Genomic DNA, 21,244 nt, shown 5'->3' on the forward strand with positions numbered 1-21,244 from the left:
AGTAACTCAGTAAGATATTGAAGAGCCACACTTAAATTAGGCTTAGAAACATCAAAATCTTTTGCTGCACTCCAAAATAAAAATCTCTTCCATTTATCTACACTTTCCTTGTACTAGGCCTTCTGGCCTCCAAAATAACATTCAAAACTTGCTGTGGCAGCTGAGACCCTCCAGGGTTTAAAACAGAATATGCCAGGCTGTCAGGTGAAGAGAGTGAAGTTTGACATTGAGTAAATGACTGTTCTCCTGAGACAGCAGGTGTGGAATCGAAGGCAAAGGCCATGGAGGCTCCCGTACCAGACTTCTCAGTAATGGGTACCAGTGCTGTCGAGGCCAATCTGGAGCTATTAAAATCATCTTTGGCTTGTCCTGTCTGACCTTCAGGAGTACCTTTGGGAGGAGAGGCAGAGGTGGAAAGGCATACACATGAAGATTGTTCCAGCTGAATGAAAGAGCATCCACTTTCCAAGCTGTGGGATGAAACCTTTTTGTGCAAAACTTTGGCAGCTGGTAGTTTAGTGGAGAAGCGAACAGATCTATGTCTGGAGTTCCCCAGGACACTGTCAATTTCTGAAATACATGAGGATCCAATTTCCACTCGTGGGGATCCATAATTTGCCTGCTCAACACATCTGCTAAGGAGTTCTGTGCTCCCGGCAGAAACCTTGCCTGAAGATTTAGTTGTAACCTGAGAGCCGTCTCCCACAAAACCATTGCTTGTCTGTATAGAGGATAAGAATGTGTTCCCCCTTGCTTGTTGATGTACCACATGACAGTTGTGTTGTCTGTTAGAATCAACACCTGCCCTGGAAGAAGTAAATCCTTGAAAGCTATTAATGCAAATTGGACTGCTAACATCTCCTTCAAGTTGATATGTAGATGTTGAAGTCTGGCAGGCCACGTGTCTTGTACCCACTTTCCATTTAGATGAGCTCCCCAAGCTTTGTCTGAGGCATCTGTCGTTAGAATCTGACTCGCCTCTGGCCGGGTCACAGAGAGTCCCTTGTTTAGGTGACATTCCTGAGCCCACCACAAAAATTCCTTTTGAATGCAAGGTATTATTTGAATGACAGTGTCCAAATCTTGGCAGTGCTGTGTCCATACATTTTTGAGATACCATTGCAGCTTCCTCATATGCAGTTTGGCATTGGGAAGCACCAGAATACAAGATGCCATGAACCCCAAGGCTTGAAGGACTGTCCTTGCAGTCAGCCTGGACTGATGAGACAATTGATGGAAGTAAAGAGAAAGATTCTTTTGTTTGTCCGGGGTCAAAAAAGCCATCTGGGATGCTGTATTCAGTCTCACACCCAGAAAGCACATGTCCTGAGAGGGTACTAGACTGGACTTTATTTCGTTTACAGAATACCCCAGGCATCTTAGCACTGCTATCACATATTGCAAATGATGAAGAAGTTCGTCCTTTCCTTGGGCCAGAATCAGGCAGTCGTCCAAATAAGGATAGATCTGAATTCCTCTTAGCCTGAAGAAAGCTATCACTGGAGCCAGAACCTTCGTGAACACTCTGGGCAGTAGATAAGCCAAAGGGCAATGCAGAGAACTGATAATGTGAAGTCCCAGCTCGAAAACGCAGATACTTCCTGCAACTTAGCCTGATAGGAACATGAAGGTAAGCCTCCTTGAGATCCAAAGTCACCATCCAGTGATCCTTGCCCAGCAGAGGTAAAAGCTGTTGTAACGTCAACATTTTGAACTTGGGAATGTCCAGATAAGTGTTGAGGATAGATAAATCCAAAATTGGTCTCCACGTGTTCCCCTTCTTTGGCACTAGGAACAGGCGAGAATAAAATCCTAGGCCCACTTCTGGTAGAGGGACTGGTTGAATAGCCCCTATTTGAAGCAGCAGAGAAATTTGCTTGCGAGCCTCTAGTCTTTGCTGAGGAGGAATGTCCGGCATGCCTTTGAAAGGAGGCAAGGTATGGAAATCAAACCTGTAACCTTGGTGTATGATATCCAATACCCATCTGTCCTGGGTAATCAAACTCCAATTTTCTCTGAAGAGTGCCAACCTTCCTCCCAAAGGTGTTGCCAGACAAGAAGGATCTGGCAGCTGAAAAGGTAGGTCATTGGGCCTGTTTACGAAAGGACTGGCCCCTGCCCTCACCTGAAGATTGTGCAGGAGAACTCCCTGTTCTAGGCCTGAAGGAGCTCTGAGCTCTGCCCCTACCACGTCTAGATCTACCCCTAGACTGTGACTCATAAGAAGGGTATGTCCACCCCTTAGCAGGCCAATTCCTACTAAAGGAGGCTGGACTTGCAAAAAATCTTTAACAGTCTGCATAGACTTAGCCTTGTCTTCCATTTTCTTCAAGACTGACTCAACAGGTGAACCAAACAACACATCAGACTGTAAAGGAGCATCCAAAATCCTTGTCTTAACATGTTCAGATAAATTCTGATCCCTCAACCAGGCGTGCCTGCGAAGAACTGACCCAGTGGCAGCCACCCTAGACGAGGCCTGTACAGCATCAAAACCACATTGTAAAGAATGCTTACCCACCTGTTCAGAGACATGTACTAAATCTTGTAATTCCTTACACTCAATGCCTTCCGCCAGAGCATCTACCTTAGACTTCAGTTGAGAAAGTAGATAATTCTGATATTTCAACATGTGAAAATGGCAATTCAAAGCCCTCATAGCCAAGGTGGAAGAAGTATAGACTTTCTTTCCCCATCTATCCAAAGCTCTGGCCTCTTTATCTGGAGGAACCAGATTTTTTACAACAGAGGCCTTGACACCCTTAGGTCCCTGACTAACAGTTTCTGGGTCCGCCCTAGGACTCTTATAAAGATATTTATGAGCCTCAGGCACCCTATAATACCTATCCGGTTTAACAGGAGCAGGAGGCAAAGAATCAGGATTAAGTGAAGCCTCCGCAAACACATCTTCCACAACATCCAGAACAGGAGGTATAGCCAAAGGCCTATGCTGGGGTAAAAGCAAAACTCCCTAAGCCTTTTCCTGGAATCAGAGAAGTCCTGACCTTCCCACTTAAAATGTTCCCTCATGGAATGAAGAGTCTCTGAAAAGAAAAATCCTCTGGAGGAGAAGCAGAAGGGTAGAATCATCTGCATCAGAATCAGAATAAGGAGAATACTCCTGCAAGTCTTCAGTCAAGACTCTGAAACATCTGAAGGCTGCTCAAAACTCCCGAACTCTGGTTCCACCCTAGGCCTCTTATCTGGAGGGGGCAAAGAACCTCTAATCAAAGTAATTAAATCTTCTGCCATTTTAAGCATGTGCTTCTTGGGCACAGAACCAGAAGAACTAGGAGTAACACCAACAGAAGCTAAACCTGGCCTGCCTCTGGGAGAAGCCTTAGAAACAGAAGGAGAGGGCCTAACCACCTTAGGAAGGGAGGGGAGAACAGTAACCTGAGAAGCCCCTTCAGCCTGACCTGCCTCCTGGGAGGCCACATCCTGCAATAACAAAGTCTCCCTGAGACTCCAGAGAAGCCTCGTGGAACCACCGGTTCCACTGACGCCTCTAAAGAACCGGCGTCCGGTACGGATGACTCTTCTTGTCTGGGTTTAGCTGCCTTGTCCTTGCGCTTCTTCGGCATCTTATAATTGCACCGCTTCCCAAAGACTAACCTGGCACAATCTAGCCTCAATAGTGCTTATTGAACCTAGCACAAAAGCGACACCCTACAACGCCGTGCTCAGGCCCCAAACAAGGAATACACAAAGTATGATAATCTCTATGCGGTATCTGCTTCCCACAAGAAATACAGTTATTCACTTTTTCTGACATCCGGTAAACCGCTGAGGCAAGAAAAACTTAAATATTCCCAACGGGTACTTAGCCAACTTTGACTCGGTCTGAAACTCCGAATTGAAAATTTCAGAACGCCGAACGGCACTTGCAACGCTGCTTCTGCATCGGACCATGCGGCAAAAAAGACTGAGGATATGACGTCGGTCATGCGCATTTATACCCTGACGTCCTGATGTCAGTCTTAAGCGCCTTGACCGACGTCAGCCTAATACTTTGATATTCGGGCCGACCGAGGACAGCGGACTACCCAAGTGTAAGGACTGCAGCAATGTGAGATGAAGAACATCATGTGTATGCACCTACTCCCAGAATATTACCAAAGTAAAAGAAGCCAATCATCCAGAAAAGGGAACACACAAAGTTCTCTCTTCCCATTAAGGCCTTTACCACCAAGGTTAGCACTCTTGTTGCAAACAAACAAACAAACGAAATGGGAGCACTATAGATTAACAGCAGTGTCTGCCCAGACTAAATTAAAGGGGCTTCCTGTGGCAACCACAGAAAATGATATGCCAAAAACTTTCCCTAATATCCTGATTACTGTTCAGGTGCCCTAAGGCAGCACATGTAAACTACAGAAAAGTTAAAATCTGGAACCTGTTGTAAAAAATGTGCATGATGAAGCTACTGCGGTCCAGGATGGGACCAAACCCTTCCAACCTCCTTCAGAATAGAGAAGTTGGATCAAAACCTTTGGCCTCATTCCAATCACATTTATAAACTCTTGAAGGAGAAGAGTCTGTTATTATCCCAAAAGACCACAGGAGATAGGTCACTACCTGCGGTCTTTACTGGGGAGAACCTAAGAGGCCTTAGATGTGGATAACTGTTGCTTGTTTTTGTGTGACAGTCTCTCAAAAGAGCAGAATGAGAAAAGTCTGCTAAATGAAACAACCCTACATGATACAGCGCTGACTGCTGATCTGGTGGAGTTATCTTCTTAGGTAATTTAGGTGGCACAATGAGGGCAGGCTTGAACAGAACTGCTTAAAGCTCAATGGCATGCCTTGGTCTGTAAGATGGCTTCTTCTTCTTTATCTTTGAAGGTTGATTTGGCCTCAAGGAAGAAGAAGGGACAGACCGGATAGTGAAGGTTTCTTAAATACCCTGCACCATGGTAACTGTTTCTCTTCATGAAGTCATCCACCTAGTTCAGTGTAAGCTGAACATTTAAACCCATCTGCAAAATACTGCATCAAGAAAGAACTGTCTAATCACATTGTTAAAGGAGAAGAACCTCAGCCATGCCAGCATATGCAGGCAAGTACTTCCGCCTGCTACTCTGGCCAAAAAGTCATCCATTAAACTTAGTACACTACATGGTATCCCCCATTGTAGAAATTACAAACTGAGATCAGAGTCTGACTGGTTACTCAGGTGTTTGACTGCACTGGCAGGGAAGGATGGGTGTGCCCATTGGGGAGTTGGAAAAGGACGCACATGTCTAGAATCCTTTGAAGGAGGGTTGGGCACTGAAGTGGACATCCTGGAGGAAGACATACAGCTCACCAAGCCACTGCTGGGTTGTAGTCCTCATTAATGCATTAATGGATGCATGGGTGTGTGCACATGTGAAGGCACTGTGAATACCTGTGATGATATGGTTATAGCCCATTCCCCTTGCCCCCAGGCAAGAATAGGGACACAAAATGCTCTCATATCTGTTGTGCCAACAAAAGCACAGATTACATAATGTCTGCCTGAATGACATTTCTTTGGGTTAGCTCACAACCTAATGGAATGGGATGTTCCTCACTATTGGGGAATTAATGAACCTGAGTCCGAAAAGGGGAGGCTTGATGCTCTGCTGGCAGAGGGGGAAAGCACCAAGAAAAAAATAGAATACTGCGAAACCTTTCTTATACACAGAATGAGAAAAGGGCTGAAAGATCATCCAGCACCTAATCCATCAGGGAGGACTGGAACATGGACAGGTAAGGCAAAGAGTTGAGACTTAGAGTGCAGCAGAAAACTGCTTCCCCCACTCCCCAGCACTTTAGCATCACTGTTGTGCGGCAAGGTGGTAAAATGTGGCCTCTGGCTGTTGTCCTGGACAAAGGAATCACCATGACAGTCTTCCCAGGAAGTCTGTAAATGATCTTACTCCAGTCAGACAGAGGATTAAAGAGGACACCATCCATGCTAAGAGCTATAGGGACAGAATGTGGGTGCTTCCAGGCTGCATATATGGCATCAATGATGATGGACTCGGAAGGAAGATGACCCAGGGCTCTTCACCTTCTTCCCCAAATACTCATTTAAACATTTCTGGGAAAGGGAGTGGCAGACACATACCAATCCATGCTGAAATTCTCAAGCTTGAATGTTTCCCAAAGGAGGGGTCATCCAGGAGAAGTATTGTCTGTCTTGTACTTTCTCAGAGAATAGTGCCTCGGGGTTTTTTTGAGCTATATTCCCAGGCAGGAGCATGTTGGCTATGGCATCAAGACATATTCTCAAAGGATGTGTTCCTGCACCCATGAAGCTAGTTTCCACCAGATGTGAAACCATCTGTGGTCAAGGGCCTGACTAACAAGTCATGGTTTGGGGGGCCCACGGAACTCTCCTCATGCTAAGACACTGAGTCTTGTTTGGCCTTGGGGAGGCCAAGGGAGAAGAGTAGTGATAGGTGCCAATCACAGAACTCTGTACAACCCAGGGGACCATTATCTCTTAGCAGGCCAACTCTGCGTGCGCTCTGGTTACTCGGATAGGGAAAAGGTAGAGCATACACACTTTATGCAGATGGTTGCAGGACATGCATCTTTCACCAGCCCCTTACTGTCCATCTAAATTACAGGAGAGGTACAGATTTCATGTCTCATTAGTTCAAAGTAAGGTCCCAACATGTAGTAACCACATGTCTGCCTTGGGGACTGACTTACCTCCGGAAGGGTGTGACCTGTGTTTACCTTCTACTCCATTACCTTTCTCTTTGTTGCATTGGCATGTACCTTAACTGCATGAGGGACTGTATCATTAATCCTGAGGTAGGCATGGTCAACTGCTGCCATCTTGTAAGAAGCAATGTAGGTCAGAACTTTCTCCTGTTTGCATCTATGATGAAAAGTGTCTATTTACAGCAGAATTTCACACTGTACCCCCCTCCCAAGTTGTAATGGCAATGAGGGTGTGTATCCTGACTTGGGAACTGGTTGCCAGAACTGCACCTAGCTGGTCTGACACCATGTGCAAATCCCCACACAGGCACCCATCAAAGGCTTTCTTCTCCTAAAGAAAGGCACCTCATGCCCAAGCTACAGCCTTTCACTAAATGTACAGTGCAGAGGATTAGTCCAGATAAAATCACTTTAGTTAGCAGCTCTAGGAGACTCTCTCTCTCTCTCTCTCTGATACCCTCCCTGTGGGACGAATAAAGATATCTTGTTGAAATTTCCAGTAGTTTATTCAGTTAAGTAGGTAGATGAACATGTGTGCAGAACAGGAACACTCATCTGTCTACCTACTTAAATGAATAAACTACTTAAAACTTCAAAAATATGTCTTTATTCTTTCCATAGGGAGAGTAGAGAGAAAGAGAGAGACAGAGACACAGAGTCTCCTAGATGTGCTAGCTAAACTGATTTTATTTGGACTAATCCTTTATACTCAGTTTCTGTTTAGTCCTGTCACCCTCTGGGTCAGACGTGGGATAGCAGACCTGACTCTAGCTTTTTAGATTACTTCTGTTTCCTTTTAGGAAATGCACCAAATGTACAGAATATAATTATAAAGAGCTAAGAGACTGGGAGCAGTTGTCTATACTTATTTTTAGTGTTTCAGAGAGGAAAATTGCTAAAATGCACTCCTTAAACATTTGTCAGCCTGGTGTCTCCCATTTCTAGCACACAGTGATATGCAAACTCGGTCATATGCAAATATGCTGAGTATATCCGACTACCATCTAAGTATAATGCATAACATAAGACCTACTAATTCTGTTGCAGCAGCACATTTTCCACCCTCCAAGAAAGTTCACACGAGGACAGAAATTGCACTTCATTGGCCTAACATGAAACTGGCTACTTCAAAGAGATAGATCCTGTAATTTTCTGTAACAAAATTAGCTGTTCAGAATCCAAGTGCACACCTGTCAATGTTCACTAACAGAGCAGCACTAGCATTGCACAAGTAACTATACAGTCACTTTTTAGGTTAGATAATGTGTGTCTCCTTGCAGTTTTCAGCTGACAGACTTTATCTAGACTAAGGCTTCAGTAACCATGTAATTAAGTATACTACTACTCATCTTTATTCAGTTTTACTACTCATCTTTATTCAATTTTGTTTTGAATTTTTTTATAACAAGTGTAATGTTATAATCCTATTCTTACCAGTTTTGTAAATGATTACTTATTAATGACAATTAACTGTAAGTTTTGTCTTTGGGCAGCAGCGGAGGTGCAGCAGTTAGCATTGCCGCCTCACAGCAAGAGGTTCTCCGGTTTGATCCTCGGCTGGGGTGCCTTCTGTGAAGAGTCTGCATGTCCTCCCTGTGGTCGCGTGGGTTTCCTCCGGGTGCTCTGGTTTCCTCCCACATCCCAAAGACATGCTGTAGGTGGGCTGGATACTCTAAACTGGCCCTAGGCGTGAGTGCGTGCGTGTGTGCCTTCTGTGGAAGGTTGGGTACCAGGCCGGCAACTCGACACCGTAAAACTCCACTGCCAATCATGAGCAGACAGGTGATCTGCTGTGGCAACTCCTAACTGGGAAAAACCGAAAGAAGAAGAACCGTAAGTTTTGTCTTTACAGCACACAACGATTTGTTATGTATTTATCACTTGTATTTACATCTGTGTCTGTTCGATGCTTGTCTTTAATATTTGTTTTTGCCTTATAGCCCAGGTAGTGACTGACAAGGGTCTCTAGATCAGTTAATGTAACCAGTTGACAATAAATCAATAAATACAAAATACATATAGGTAAGCCATCAAGGCAAAAATGCACGTTTTCAAGAGTAGCAAACTGAGGAAAGCAAAACCAGGACCACTGGATGAAGCCCCCTAGCACCTCTCAGCCTTAACTACATGTGCTGAACTATCACAGTCGGTGAGATTAACTAAAACAGAAATTCAAATGTTTGTGTAACAGGATTACAAACTTTCAAAAGGTCCAGGGTACACACATGCACGCTTACATGACCCTCTTAAGACAATGAGCAATGGTCAACATTAGCATTCAGATCACTTTAAAAATTCTTACAATCCTAGAATGGCAAGCATTTATTGCTATGTACTATGGAATGTAAGGGCAGGACATTTTTTTTTTGTCAAAAATATTTTTTATTTTAAACATGTAATTATACACAGAAAAACAAAACAAAAAAATTAAATTAAGTGCTCACAAAGAAACTGTGTTTGAAACAAAGAACACCTGAACATGCAACTATAACTATATACAATTTAAAAAGAACTTTTCTGGATCTCTATCCTCATAGCCCACTGAAGGGTTTTAAGAAACAATGGCCGTTGAGGTCTCTGTACTGCAGGCCAGGCAATCAGAAAGTGTTACCTGGGTTCATTAAACAAACAGAGCCAAGATGCCTCAACTGTTTGTGTGGTAGTTAGTGCAGGGGAGTAAGACTACAAGTTGCTTATGAGCTTTACCCTGTAGACAAGGGTTTGATTCCCTCAGCCTCTACCTGCCTACTGTGCAACTCTGAGGAAGTCTACTCCTAGGATACCCCTGAAAACAGGTTTGTACATAGTAGGTCAACCTATGTAACAGTTGAAAATAGAAAATAAAGAAATAGAAGAATAGAAACTAAACAACATCATGCTTATTTCACAGGAAGCAGGATTACCATGAGACACATTTCTCACAACATATTGTGTTTAGCCTAAAAATTCTGCTAATCCAACAGAATTAGGCAGCACATTTGCAAGCTTCCATCAAAAGCAACAAGCACTGTCAGCTTATTACGGCTGTGTTACCGGTTTGGTAAACAACACAGACTCTTTAAGAGCTAAAGCATAACGGATAAAGATAAAGCTTTAATTGTAAATTTAGTCACAAAAATTACAATTTCCTTCTTCTAGGAAATTCATACTTGGACATTTTTTCATTGAGCCTTTTATAAAATGGAAAAAGTGGGAAAGATATTTAAAAAGTCTAATAATTTTTCCTGGAAATGCACAATGCAAATTAAAGTAGATTGGGATCATATACTCGTTGAACGCAACTTGTATCTGTGTTCTGCAATAATTTCCAATCATGTCAATACTTGTTAACAGACAAATTTAAAGAATCAAGTTGTTTAGTTATATGTGCTCCAATATAATCACGTCCAAACAAAGACCAATATTATTCTCTCTGGTGATTTTTGGAAAAAGCAAGAAAAATTACAAGAAACTAGAAAAAGAGTACCTTAACAGCTTTTTCAGATTTCACATTTTTTTTTTGACTATAGCTCATTATAAGGAGATCTACTGTATTCTAATAAGAGCAAAGCCTTCTATTATTAATTATACATACTAGCCTAAATAAACTCTTCTTCTAGATAAATATGAAGATAATACCCCACAGAAAGACAGAATATGACAAACATATGTGTTACAAGATACAGTCATTAAGTAATTAGGATGTGCATGTGTGCACTCGTGTATGCATACGTGTGTGTGTGTGTGTGTGTGTGTGTATATATATATATATATATATATATATATATATATATATATATATATATATATATACACACACACACACATGTAATTATGTTACCTAGCTAGATGCTGCTTAGTGTTTGACTTTCCTTTTTTTGTGTATATGTTGTCTTATTCTAAACTGTTGAGACTTTTACGGGATAACAGACATAATTAGTTTTGATGTGGACCATGGGCAGCAACAGGTCATGTAGCAGGGTGCAGCACACAGACATTAATATGATTGTCAGTTTATGTCCTGCGTACTGCAAATGCTGTTCTGCAAGCAGGAAAACGTCCATGAGCCCCAGATGACTGATTCCCACCTGACACTTGTGCAAACATGCATATCTCAAACAACATACAGTGGCTATAAAAAGTGTACACACTCCTGTTAAAATGCCAGCTTTTTCTGACATAAAAAAATGAGACCGCAATAATCATTTCAAAACATTTCCCACCTTTAATGTGACCTATAACCTTTACAATTCAATTGAAAAACAAAGAAATCTGTTAGGGGAAAAAAATATAAAAAATAAAAAAACATACAATACGTTGGTTGCATAATTGTGCACACCCTTAAACTAATACTTTGTTGTGTGTGCACACCCTTAAACTAATACTTTGTTGAAGCATCTTTTGATTTAATTACAGCATTCAGTCTTCTTGGGTACACACCTGCCATCAATTACAGAGACTCTGATTAACCCCACATAAAGTTCAGCTGTCTAAGTAGGATTTTCCTGACATTTACTCAGTTGCCTGCTACAGAAAAGCCATGGTTCACAGAGAACATCTGAAAGTGATTAAAAACAGGAACACAGTCTTGAACTTGTGTAGCTAAACAACCTTGACTTACTTTGCTATGACAGGAATGGAAAGTGCCTCAGAGATGGCCTTCATGACATCACAATGAACCGGATGCTGTGGTCTCTCTTCCTTCACCCTTAAAGACAATACAAATGAACAAAATATGAATGCCAAAATATTCACTTCCTACAGTGAAGGAACATAAGCAAATGTAAAACGTTGGTCCTCTAGTTCTAAAAGGAAGACTAACAACAAACTACCCATGAGGCAATACATAACTTAGGATTTGTCTTTTAAAAAAATATCACAGTAACACATCTGCAGAGTTTAGAGACGAAAATGAACCTGATTTTATCTCTTTATGGTACATCTGTTTGCTTTTGCCCTGTTACAGCTGCATATTTCAATGAATTATGAAATAATCTGGTGTCTATTTAAAGCAATTGCATAAAGTGTAAAGCAAACCATGCAAATGTTTGAAAATGAACTCTAACAAAATATGAAAAAGTATATTAGTAGATTGTTGCTGAAAAAAGGACTAAACCCAGTCCAAGCTGTGTCACTTAAAAAAGGAGTTCCCTGTGGCATTGAATAGTAATTGAAAATGTACTTTTAAAATGTGCCTAATACTTAGGAAGTCACTTTATTTTACACAACTGAAAACAAGTAACTACATTACAGCTTCATTTAAAAACTACATGACCTGGTACTATGAATTCTGACACTTCAAACAGAAAAATGAGACATCAAAATTAGTGACAAAGCCTTTGAGGTTTTTCTGTCTCACTTAAGTGACCACATGCTATTCTGACTAAAATACAAGGTCGTCATTTTTGTTTTCAAGCAGAAGCTGAAAAATGTTTTCTGGGATATCGGGACATTTTTACATTTAAGTGTCACCTAAATCATCTGAAAAAGCTAGCAAAACCTTTCAGGTTACTCTGCGCACACATTCTCCCTGTGGCCCCTATGAAAACAATTAACGACTAAACTTTTTGGAAGACTTTCTTTAATAAGTTTCAAGTCACTCTACATCATTATCTAAGAAACCTACAGATTAGTGTGATTTATTAATCTGTGTATAAACTCGCAGTAATAGCCTGCAATATGAATGTTCTGCAGAGTACAGTTGTGTAAGATCTTACTACAGCAGTAGATGTCCTACTTCTCAGTGTTAAAGTATTCTTTACCCTAGGGATATCCTGCTGAGGACAGCCTAATGTCCAAAGCCTTTATACCTTCCAGGTGCTGTACGTCAACCGTATGTCTGACATGCAAGGCGTAAGTTGCATATGTGATGAACAGACATCTAATCCTCGCAACTGAAGTGCCGGTGGAAAACCAGAGCAACCCGAGATAAACAATAACATGGACATCCAGGAAGGGAAGCAGAAAGAGATAAGGATGTAACAGAAAACCCCATCAGCAGGGCAACATAAAAACAAAAGAGGGTAGGAGGGGGGGACCAAATACTGCAATAGTAAGAAGTAGGACATCTATTGTAATGGTAAGATCTTACACAGCTGTACTATGTACTTCCTTATCACTGTTGCTGTATTCTTTATTCTTGGGATATCTTGCCAAGGATAGCCTAACATCCAGTCAGTATACCAAAGCCTTTTACCCCTTCCAGGTGTCATACGTTGGATGTATGTCCTACATGCAAGGTATAAGGTACACATGTGACATATGGATGCCTAATGTTCAGAAATGAAGTGCCCCAGGAGAACCAGAGCAACCACAGAGAAACAATAACATGCCCATCTAGGACTGGAAACAGAAGGAGACAGGGATGTACGAGAAACCCCCCCTCGACCTGCAGAAGGGCAACAGAAAAGGAAAAGGGTCAGGTGGGAGGAACCGAATACTGCAACAGTGACACGTAGGGCATCTGCTGTTATGTTAATAATAAACAAACAAATAAATAAATAAAGTAGCAGCTTCCAAGACAGATCTAGTACCCAGTCCATGAAAAAAGTATAAGAAGAGGTTACTGTCCAGGTAGAATGAGCACACACCAAAGAAGACAGCTGCTTGCCAAGAAAAGAATAACAAAAACAAATGGCCTTAGAAATCCAGGAGGAGATGGTTCACTTAGACAAGGCCAAACCCAATTTCAATTTCCTGGCATGAAAGGATACAAAACATTTCTCAGACTTTCTGGCACATTTTGTCTTATCCAAGTAATACCTGATCCAGTTCAGCAGATGGTGTACAGACCAAATTCAGTACTTGTGTTTGGACTGCTGGCAAAGAAGCTCTGAGGATTAAGCTTCTGTTTGTCACATATCTACCTTACCCCTCACAGGTAAGGCCATATACATGATACTGGGAGGATGGAAAGACTTTGATACACTGGCCAGATGTTAAGACTATCCTCAGCAGGATATCCTATGTACAAAAAATACTGCAACTGTGATAAGGAAGGACATCACTGATTCCTTAGGGTTCTTTCTGAAAAAGTGTTCTACATGCAGTATAACTTTCAGTTAATACAAAAATAAATAAAAATGAGGCTGGACATAAAACAAACTATCAAAGCCCTCAAAGGAAGAGAAATGTACACTGCAAGAAATTACTTAGTAGGAATTTTGATGGAAGCATGGTAACTACACCTGTATGTGGCAGTATCAGTACTGACAGAAGCACGGTAACTTCACCTGTATGTAGTAGTATCAGTACTGACGGAAGCATGGTACCTACGTCTGTATATGGCAGTATCAGTACTGACAGAAGCATGGTAACTTTACCTGTATGTGGTAGTATCAGTATTGATGGAAGCCCAGTAACTACACCTGTATGTGGTAGTATCAGTACTGAAGGAAGCATGGTAACTACACTGGTATGTGGTAGTATCAATACTGATGGAAGCACTGTAACTACGCCTGTATGTGGTAGTATCAGTACTTACAGAAGCATGGTAACTACACCTGTATGTCGTAGTATCAGTACTGACGGAAGAACGGTAACAACGCCTGTAAGTTGCAGTAGCAGTACTGACGGAAGCACTGTAACTATTATTTTATTTATTTATTTATTTTACATTTGTTAACCGGGCTAGTCTAGCTGGATATATGTCCATTTTCAGTAGAGGCCCGGGGAGAAAAGCTCCAAGCATGAACGGTGCGAAAGTTAACAATGTATAGGCATAAGAAGGATTACAGAATAATTTAGCATTAGTCTTAAAAAGAGAATTCATGATACATTATTTATGTGGCAGTATCGGTACTGATGGAAGCATGATAATTACACCTGCATGTGGTAGTATCAGTACTTATGGAAGCACGCTAACTACACCTGTATGTGGCAGTACCAGTAATGACGGAAGCACAGTAACTACACTTGTATGTGGTAGCATCAGTACTGATGGAAGTACAGTAACTATGCCTGTATGTGGCAGCATCAGTACTGATGGAAGCATGGTAACTACACCTGTATGTGGTAGGTAGTATCAATACTGATGGAAGTATGGTAACTACACTGGTATGTGGTAGTATCAGTACTGACGGAAGCAGGGTAACTACACCTGTATGTGGTAGTATCAGTGCTGATGGAAGCACGTTAACTATGCCTGCATGTGGTAGTATCAGTACTGATGGAAGCACGGTAACTACACCTGTATGTGTTAGTATCAGTACTGATGGAAGTATGGTAACTACACTGGTATGAGGTAGTATCAGTACTGACGGAAGCACGTTAACTACGCCTGCATGTGGTAGTATCAGTACTGATGGAAGCACGGTAACTACACCTGTATGTGTTAGTATCAGTACTGATGGAAGTACAGTAACTATGCCTGTATGTGGCAGCATCAGTACTGATGGAAGCATGGTAACTACACCTATATGTGGTAGTATCAGTACTGATGGAAGCAGGGTAACTACTCCTGTATGTGGTAGTATCAGTACTGATGGAAGCACGTTAACTATGCCTGCATGTGGTAGTATCAGTACTGATGGAAGCACGGTAACTACACCTGTATGTGTTAGTATCAATACTGATGGAAGTATGGTAACTACACTGGTATGAGGCAGTATCAGTACTGACAGAAGCACGTTAACTACGCCTGCATGTGGTAGTATCAGTACTGATGGAAGCACGGTAACTACACCTGTATGTGTTAGTATCAGTACTGATGGAAGCATGGTAACTACACCTGTATGTGGCAGTATCAGTACTGACAGAAGCACTGTGACTTCACCTGTATTTGGTAGTATAAGTACCGACGGAAGGGGTGAAACTCTGCCCAGTATTCCACACGTCGTCTAATAACTGAATGAAAATGGTGAACAGGGTTAAGGAGGTAATCAGAGAGAAGCAACATGTCAATGGCAAACAACTTAAAATTGTCATCTTTAAATGAATAGCTGACCCAGCAATGAAACCCTTAGTAGAACTGTGAACATTGGTGAGATGTCAGACATACTAACCTTCCAAACATGGAAAGACAACATTTTACATGTAATATTGCTGAACATTCCTGGAAGAGTAACGGGCATACAGTATCATACATCAATTGATGATTAGATGATAACCTGCTTGATGAGCTAGAAGAGAAGCAGAACTATTATGGAGAAACATATAGATCAACTATCAGTATGGAGCTACAAAATATCTAATAATAGAGTCATCTGAAAGAAAAAAATCATGAAAAAAAATGAAGAAATTTGGGGGGGGGGCAGATTCTCTCTTTTCCCCTACAGCATCAGCTGACCCCATATTCTAGTCATCCACTCCATTATACCATGCATTTCCCATACTCAACTGGTCACCCCCATAAAACCTAGTGGGGTATGTCCCTGTACTGACAACTCACTGTCTGAGACAGCATGGCCAAAATATAGACGTTCCAGGAAACATGTCCACCATACAGGTAACTAGAAACCATATTTTTTGTGATTTTTTTTTCTAGCCCTGTGCTTGTGTCCATTTGGTCCATTAAGCAGGAAAACCAGAAGGCTGTGGGTTCTATTCCCACTCTATGTCAATGGACTGTTGCTACTGCAGTGCAGTATTTTGGGGAGTGTTGCAATAGTCCCGAGTGTGTCCTCCTTTGGATGAGATGATAAACTGAGGTCCCATCTGCTTGAGCTGGTGGTAGATTAAGTTGTAAAAGATCCGATGACACCTATCAAAAATGCCACGGCCAGATTTTTTCCTAGCACTACAAATGCCAACTTGGGTCTCCCCTGAAAGCAAGTCACTATTCTAGTGGGACAAACTAAACAAACAAAAGAACAAATAAAATTGCCCAAGTCACTAGCTGAGTATACAGATCTTCTCAGTGCTGCCATAACATCACTTATCATCTCAAGATGTCCAGATGTGCAAAGGTCCATGCAGACTGACCAATATGGCTATAATCCCACTCATGTATCCACCACTAGACTGATGTCTGTTTAAATGTCTCTGCTTCCTTAGTAGATCTGAGTGCATTTAAGGTTATGCCACTGCCTCGGCTAAGTCACGGTTCTAAAGATGCTAGTCCACACCCTTCCTAGTGAGGATAGAAATTTTGTCTTTATCACTTGACCCATCCCTCCAGCTGAACCATGAACCCCCTATGGTAGTAGGTTAGCTAATGGCCAATACTACATCAGAATAACACAACTGAGTTGAAAACAGGGATTGCTCCCTGAAATATAAAGATGGTTTTCAAGGAACAACTAGAAATCTAGATGCATAACAAACACAGCATATAAAAGAATCAAACTGCATTAATTTAAACCGATACATGGCATTAAGGGAATTCAAGTAAAGCTTTCTAAAATACAGAGGTACACAGACAAAATGTAGTGTTAAGAAGTTAACAGCAGGATTTTGTGAAGCCAGATCATCAGCCTTCTGAGGGTCCGAACCCAAAGTTGGTCAAGTACTGATGGTTTGGAAAAGAGGGCAGGTGCAGATTATCCAAGGAAGGTGGGAAACAGACAGGTGCCGAGCTGCATGGCATGGTCAGTGCAGTATCCTGTTCTGGCTAGCTTATGCACTGTTACTGAGATATTAATCATGAGTGGCATCATACACCTCATTAATATGGTGCAGGCAAAATTAGATGGACAAAGCAGTACACCAGGGCTACCTCATGCAGGAGGAAAGCCACAGAGCATGTGGTCCGTGGAGAAAAGACCATGCATTATCTCTTAGAAATATTTTATATCTCTACATAAGGAAATTGTACTAACATTTTGTAAAGAAAACCATATAATGCCTATTTTAAGAAGACTGATGGGAAGGATACAAAAGTTACACATTGTTCATCATAAAAGTATAAAGCAAAAAACTGACAGAGTGTTGTCTAAGCAAATTAAATAAAGGAAAACTGCAGTATCAAGGATAATACTGATATTTATGCTAATACACATGCTAATTACAAGTGTCAATTAATAAATCAGATATATCTTTACTCAATCAAATTTTTTTTTTTTTTTTAGAAAATGCATTAGTGAATGAACTGAGGATGAGGTATCAATGAGACCTTCTCTGCACTGGGTGCTATGGGGATTGGCCTACAGAAACACTTCTTGAACTTTTACTTTTCAATGAAATGCTGTTTCACTGGATTCTGTCTAACAAACTAGCATCAGGAAAAGATTTAATCAATGGCAGCACATCTATTTTTATTTTGTGTGTGCGCATTTCAAGCAATGGATACTGTTATAGCAAATTACAAATACAGTCAATGCTGACAGAAACCTTGCAACAAATCTTCAGCTAGCCAGATCATTATTAAAAGAGCACACCAAGCAATCAGACTGTCACCGGTTCATGATAAACTGAGACAAATCTATGTCACTTTTTAAACAATTAAGATGTCTTTAAATTCTTGCAACTATTAAAAATAAGAATGTTAAATTGGAATGGAAATAAAATTATTTTTGCTCAAGAACTCCCTATGCAAATTAAACAAGACTGACAGAAGCTATCACCATTTTGCATTTTTCTAATTTCCAGACAGATTCAATTTCAGATGAGATACCTCTCCACTTTAATATTTCAACATAAAGGAGCTAAATATTCAATTGGGTCACTAAAGGAAGCAAGGCAAGCCTTCTTTAATGCACTGATTTTCTCTCCTGAATGAAAAATGCTCGTTATGACAGGCTATGCTGGTATAAAATAACTTTACCCAGAGCTGAGTTGGTGAAGGTTGGCATACTAGCTGCGTAATCTGAAACTTGATGGATCTAGCTTACAATAATTAAGATGTACCTTATAACTGGAACTTGAAGTGTGCCGAGTGATAACTTCCTTACTCAATGGTTGTCTGGGCTCAATTTATACTTGATGTTAATTATATAAGGCACTTCCTGTTTCCCTTTTAAGGAAGTTCCTTTGCAGATGTTCACAAACCATTTCTACAGTTATAACTGAGCAAGTGATGGTATTTTCATCTCAATTCAAGTGGACTTTTAGATTTGTTACTATCTAAACTTTTTATTATACTGGATATTATATTATGTATATAGTCAAACAAGAGCGAACAGACTGCTCTGCTAGTAAATCTTATAAAATACTTAAGTTTCATCATCTTTCGGTTTAACTGTATTATATATTACGTGAGTTGAGCGAGAAGACTTGTGGTGTTGTAGGACAATTATGTTATGCTTATCCTACTTAAAAGCATTTTATCTTAATTATTACTGTTAACAAATGAATGTACAGACAATATATTCTGAATCAATGCTACTATCTTTCATATAGCTGTAATAGTTTATGCAATGTTACAATACTCTCTTCCTGGTGTTGTAGGGATGTGGTTAGGCACAGGTTTTTAATGGGAAGAGTTGAGTGCTATTTCCCTTTTTCTCTGAGCTTGTTTTTAAATTATTGGTATATATCTTATGAAAATGTAATACTTCCCATCCCACTACATGTCTTTGCAGAGAATTTCAATGTGGATAATTGACACATGGAATGTCGAAGGAATCCAAACAAATAAAAAAGAAATGTATTTTTCCACTTAGCTTTTAAATCAAAAGCATAAATTATATTTGTACAAGGGACTCATATAATGTTGGGGTATTGGTCTCAAGTTACAGGGAAAAAATTACCGAATCAGGCAACAAATCTAATGTTACTGGAGTTGCAATTATTACAAAAATTCATCAATGACACTATCTTAGAGCAAGATTCAGATGTTGAAGGAAGATGTTGCTACATAGTAATTAAAATGCATTTTTTGACAAACCTATATAATTTTTGAATATATATGCATCTTGTGCTAACAACATTAGTTTTTCATAACAATTTATACATTACTAAGCCTTTTCCCTAATGTTTACTATATTGTTTGAGCAGACTGGAATGCTGTTAATGATCCATTGGCTGATAGAACAACTAGGAATAAATCATACATTTATGCATCTGCTGCAACTTCAGATTTAAAATCAGATTTTAGTTCATTTGATCCTTTTAACTTTAAAAATAATAGTACCGCACAATTAAAATTCACTTATTACTCTCAATGTTATAAAACTTGGGATAGACTAGATTTCTGATATCAGAAATCTTTTTAAGAACTAATCTTATTTTTTATATGGAGCCTAGGTTCTTTTCTGATCACTCTAGAATAAACTAAAAAAAAAACACCAGCTATAATGGCACCTTAAATCCTAATTTACTTCAGAAAGAGGATGCTATGCAAGAAATTAACTACTTATTAAACAACCTCTATAGAATAATTGTTCCAACCTTCAAATTACATTTGATGTACAATGGGCTGCCACAAAAACCCAGATCAGAGGTATCTTTACAAGTAAGGCATCCTTTCATAAAAGATCTTACAGGTTAAAAGACACTGCATTAAAAGACAAGAGCTGTAAACTGGAGCAGGAACTTTATTTAAATTACAAATCTGATTCTACAAAATATTTAACTGCTCTTCAGAAAGAATTTGACTTATTATACACAATGCAGCAATCATTTGACAAAACAAAAACGTTAGCTAAATATTCAGAAAGGGCACAAGCGCTCGCCAAATTATTAGCAAGACTTATAAATGTCAATAAATCCTCTCCTTTGATAAGTGAAATTTTACTTCAGGACAAATTTTATAATATAAGATAAGAGATTATACAAACCTTTGTTCAGTTGCAATCTCAGGCATATGGTAAACACAACCTCTTTGTCACGCCACAAAAAACAGACAATTTCTTAAATCAATTATTATTCCCAAAAGTAAACCAAGACCAGCTGAATTTTCTTACAAAAACATTTACCCAACAAGACATCCTACAAACAATTAATAGCCTTAAAGCTGGTAAATCACCTGGATCAGATAGCATCACTGCAGAATTTTATAAAACTTTTGCTCATACAATTTTAAAAAAAATATTGCACTTATTTAATTATATAAAAGACAATGGTATCTCAGATTTAATTTTAACAACATTTTTATTCCCAAAGCAAACTCTGATACTAAAAATCCATTAAGTTATAGACCGATTTCTCTTATTAATATAGATATTAAAATATTTGCTTCACTGTTGGCTAATAGATTGAAACCTATATTACCAGACATAATTTCCCCTAATCAATCCGGCTTTATACAAACTAGACAAACCCGTGACCATACATTAACACTGGATACTCTGATTACACTTTATATACAAAATAATAATTAATTCTTCACACTTACATTTGATACTTTTAAGGCTTTTGACCGACTTTCTGGTTTCAGTTATGCTGCACACAAACTTTTATTAATTTAAATTCTCTACACTAATGCCCATACATCTTTATATATTAATAAGATTATTTCCTGTCCAATAAAAATTGTTAATGGAATAAGACAGGGATGCCCATTGTTAATGGAATAAGACAGGGATGCCCACTGTCTCCGTACCTATTTAATATATGTATATATATATATATATATATATATATATACACACACAGAGAGAGAGCCTCTATTTCTTCTTATAACACAAAAAACATTTCCTTATATACCAGAAATTTAAAGCACAGTTAATGCATTAACAGCTTTTGCTGA

The 21,244-nt window shown here is 39.8% G+C and overlaps 1 protein-coding gene across 3 annotated transcripts in view; it reads right to left on the reverse strand.

Annotated features, from left to right (window-relative positions):
* Positions 1–21,244, reverse strand: part of DUS2 (dihydrouridine synthase 2) — a 1,571,638-nt gene that overhangs the window by 608,984 nt on the left and 941,410 nt on the right. For all 3 annotated transcript variants that reach the window (XM_044082049.1, XM_044082046.1, XM_044082048.1), the window contains one exon: positions 11,300–11,386. In XM_044082049.1, the coding sequence (XP_043937984.1) occupies positions 11,300–11,386 (87 nt within the window). The remainder of the gene's footprint in view (positions 1–11,299; positions 11,387–21,244) is intronic.

The sequence above is a fragment of the Protopterus annectens genome, chromosome 8.part1 (assembly GCF_019279795.1).
Source record: "Protopterus annectens isolate FY-2018-M chromosome 8.part1, PAN1.0, whole genome shotgun sequence".
In the NCBI taxonomy this organism is placed as follows: domain Eukaryota; kingdom Metazoa; phylum Chordata; order Ceratodontiformes; family Protopteridae; genus Protopterus; species Protopterus annectens.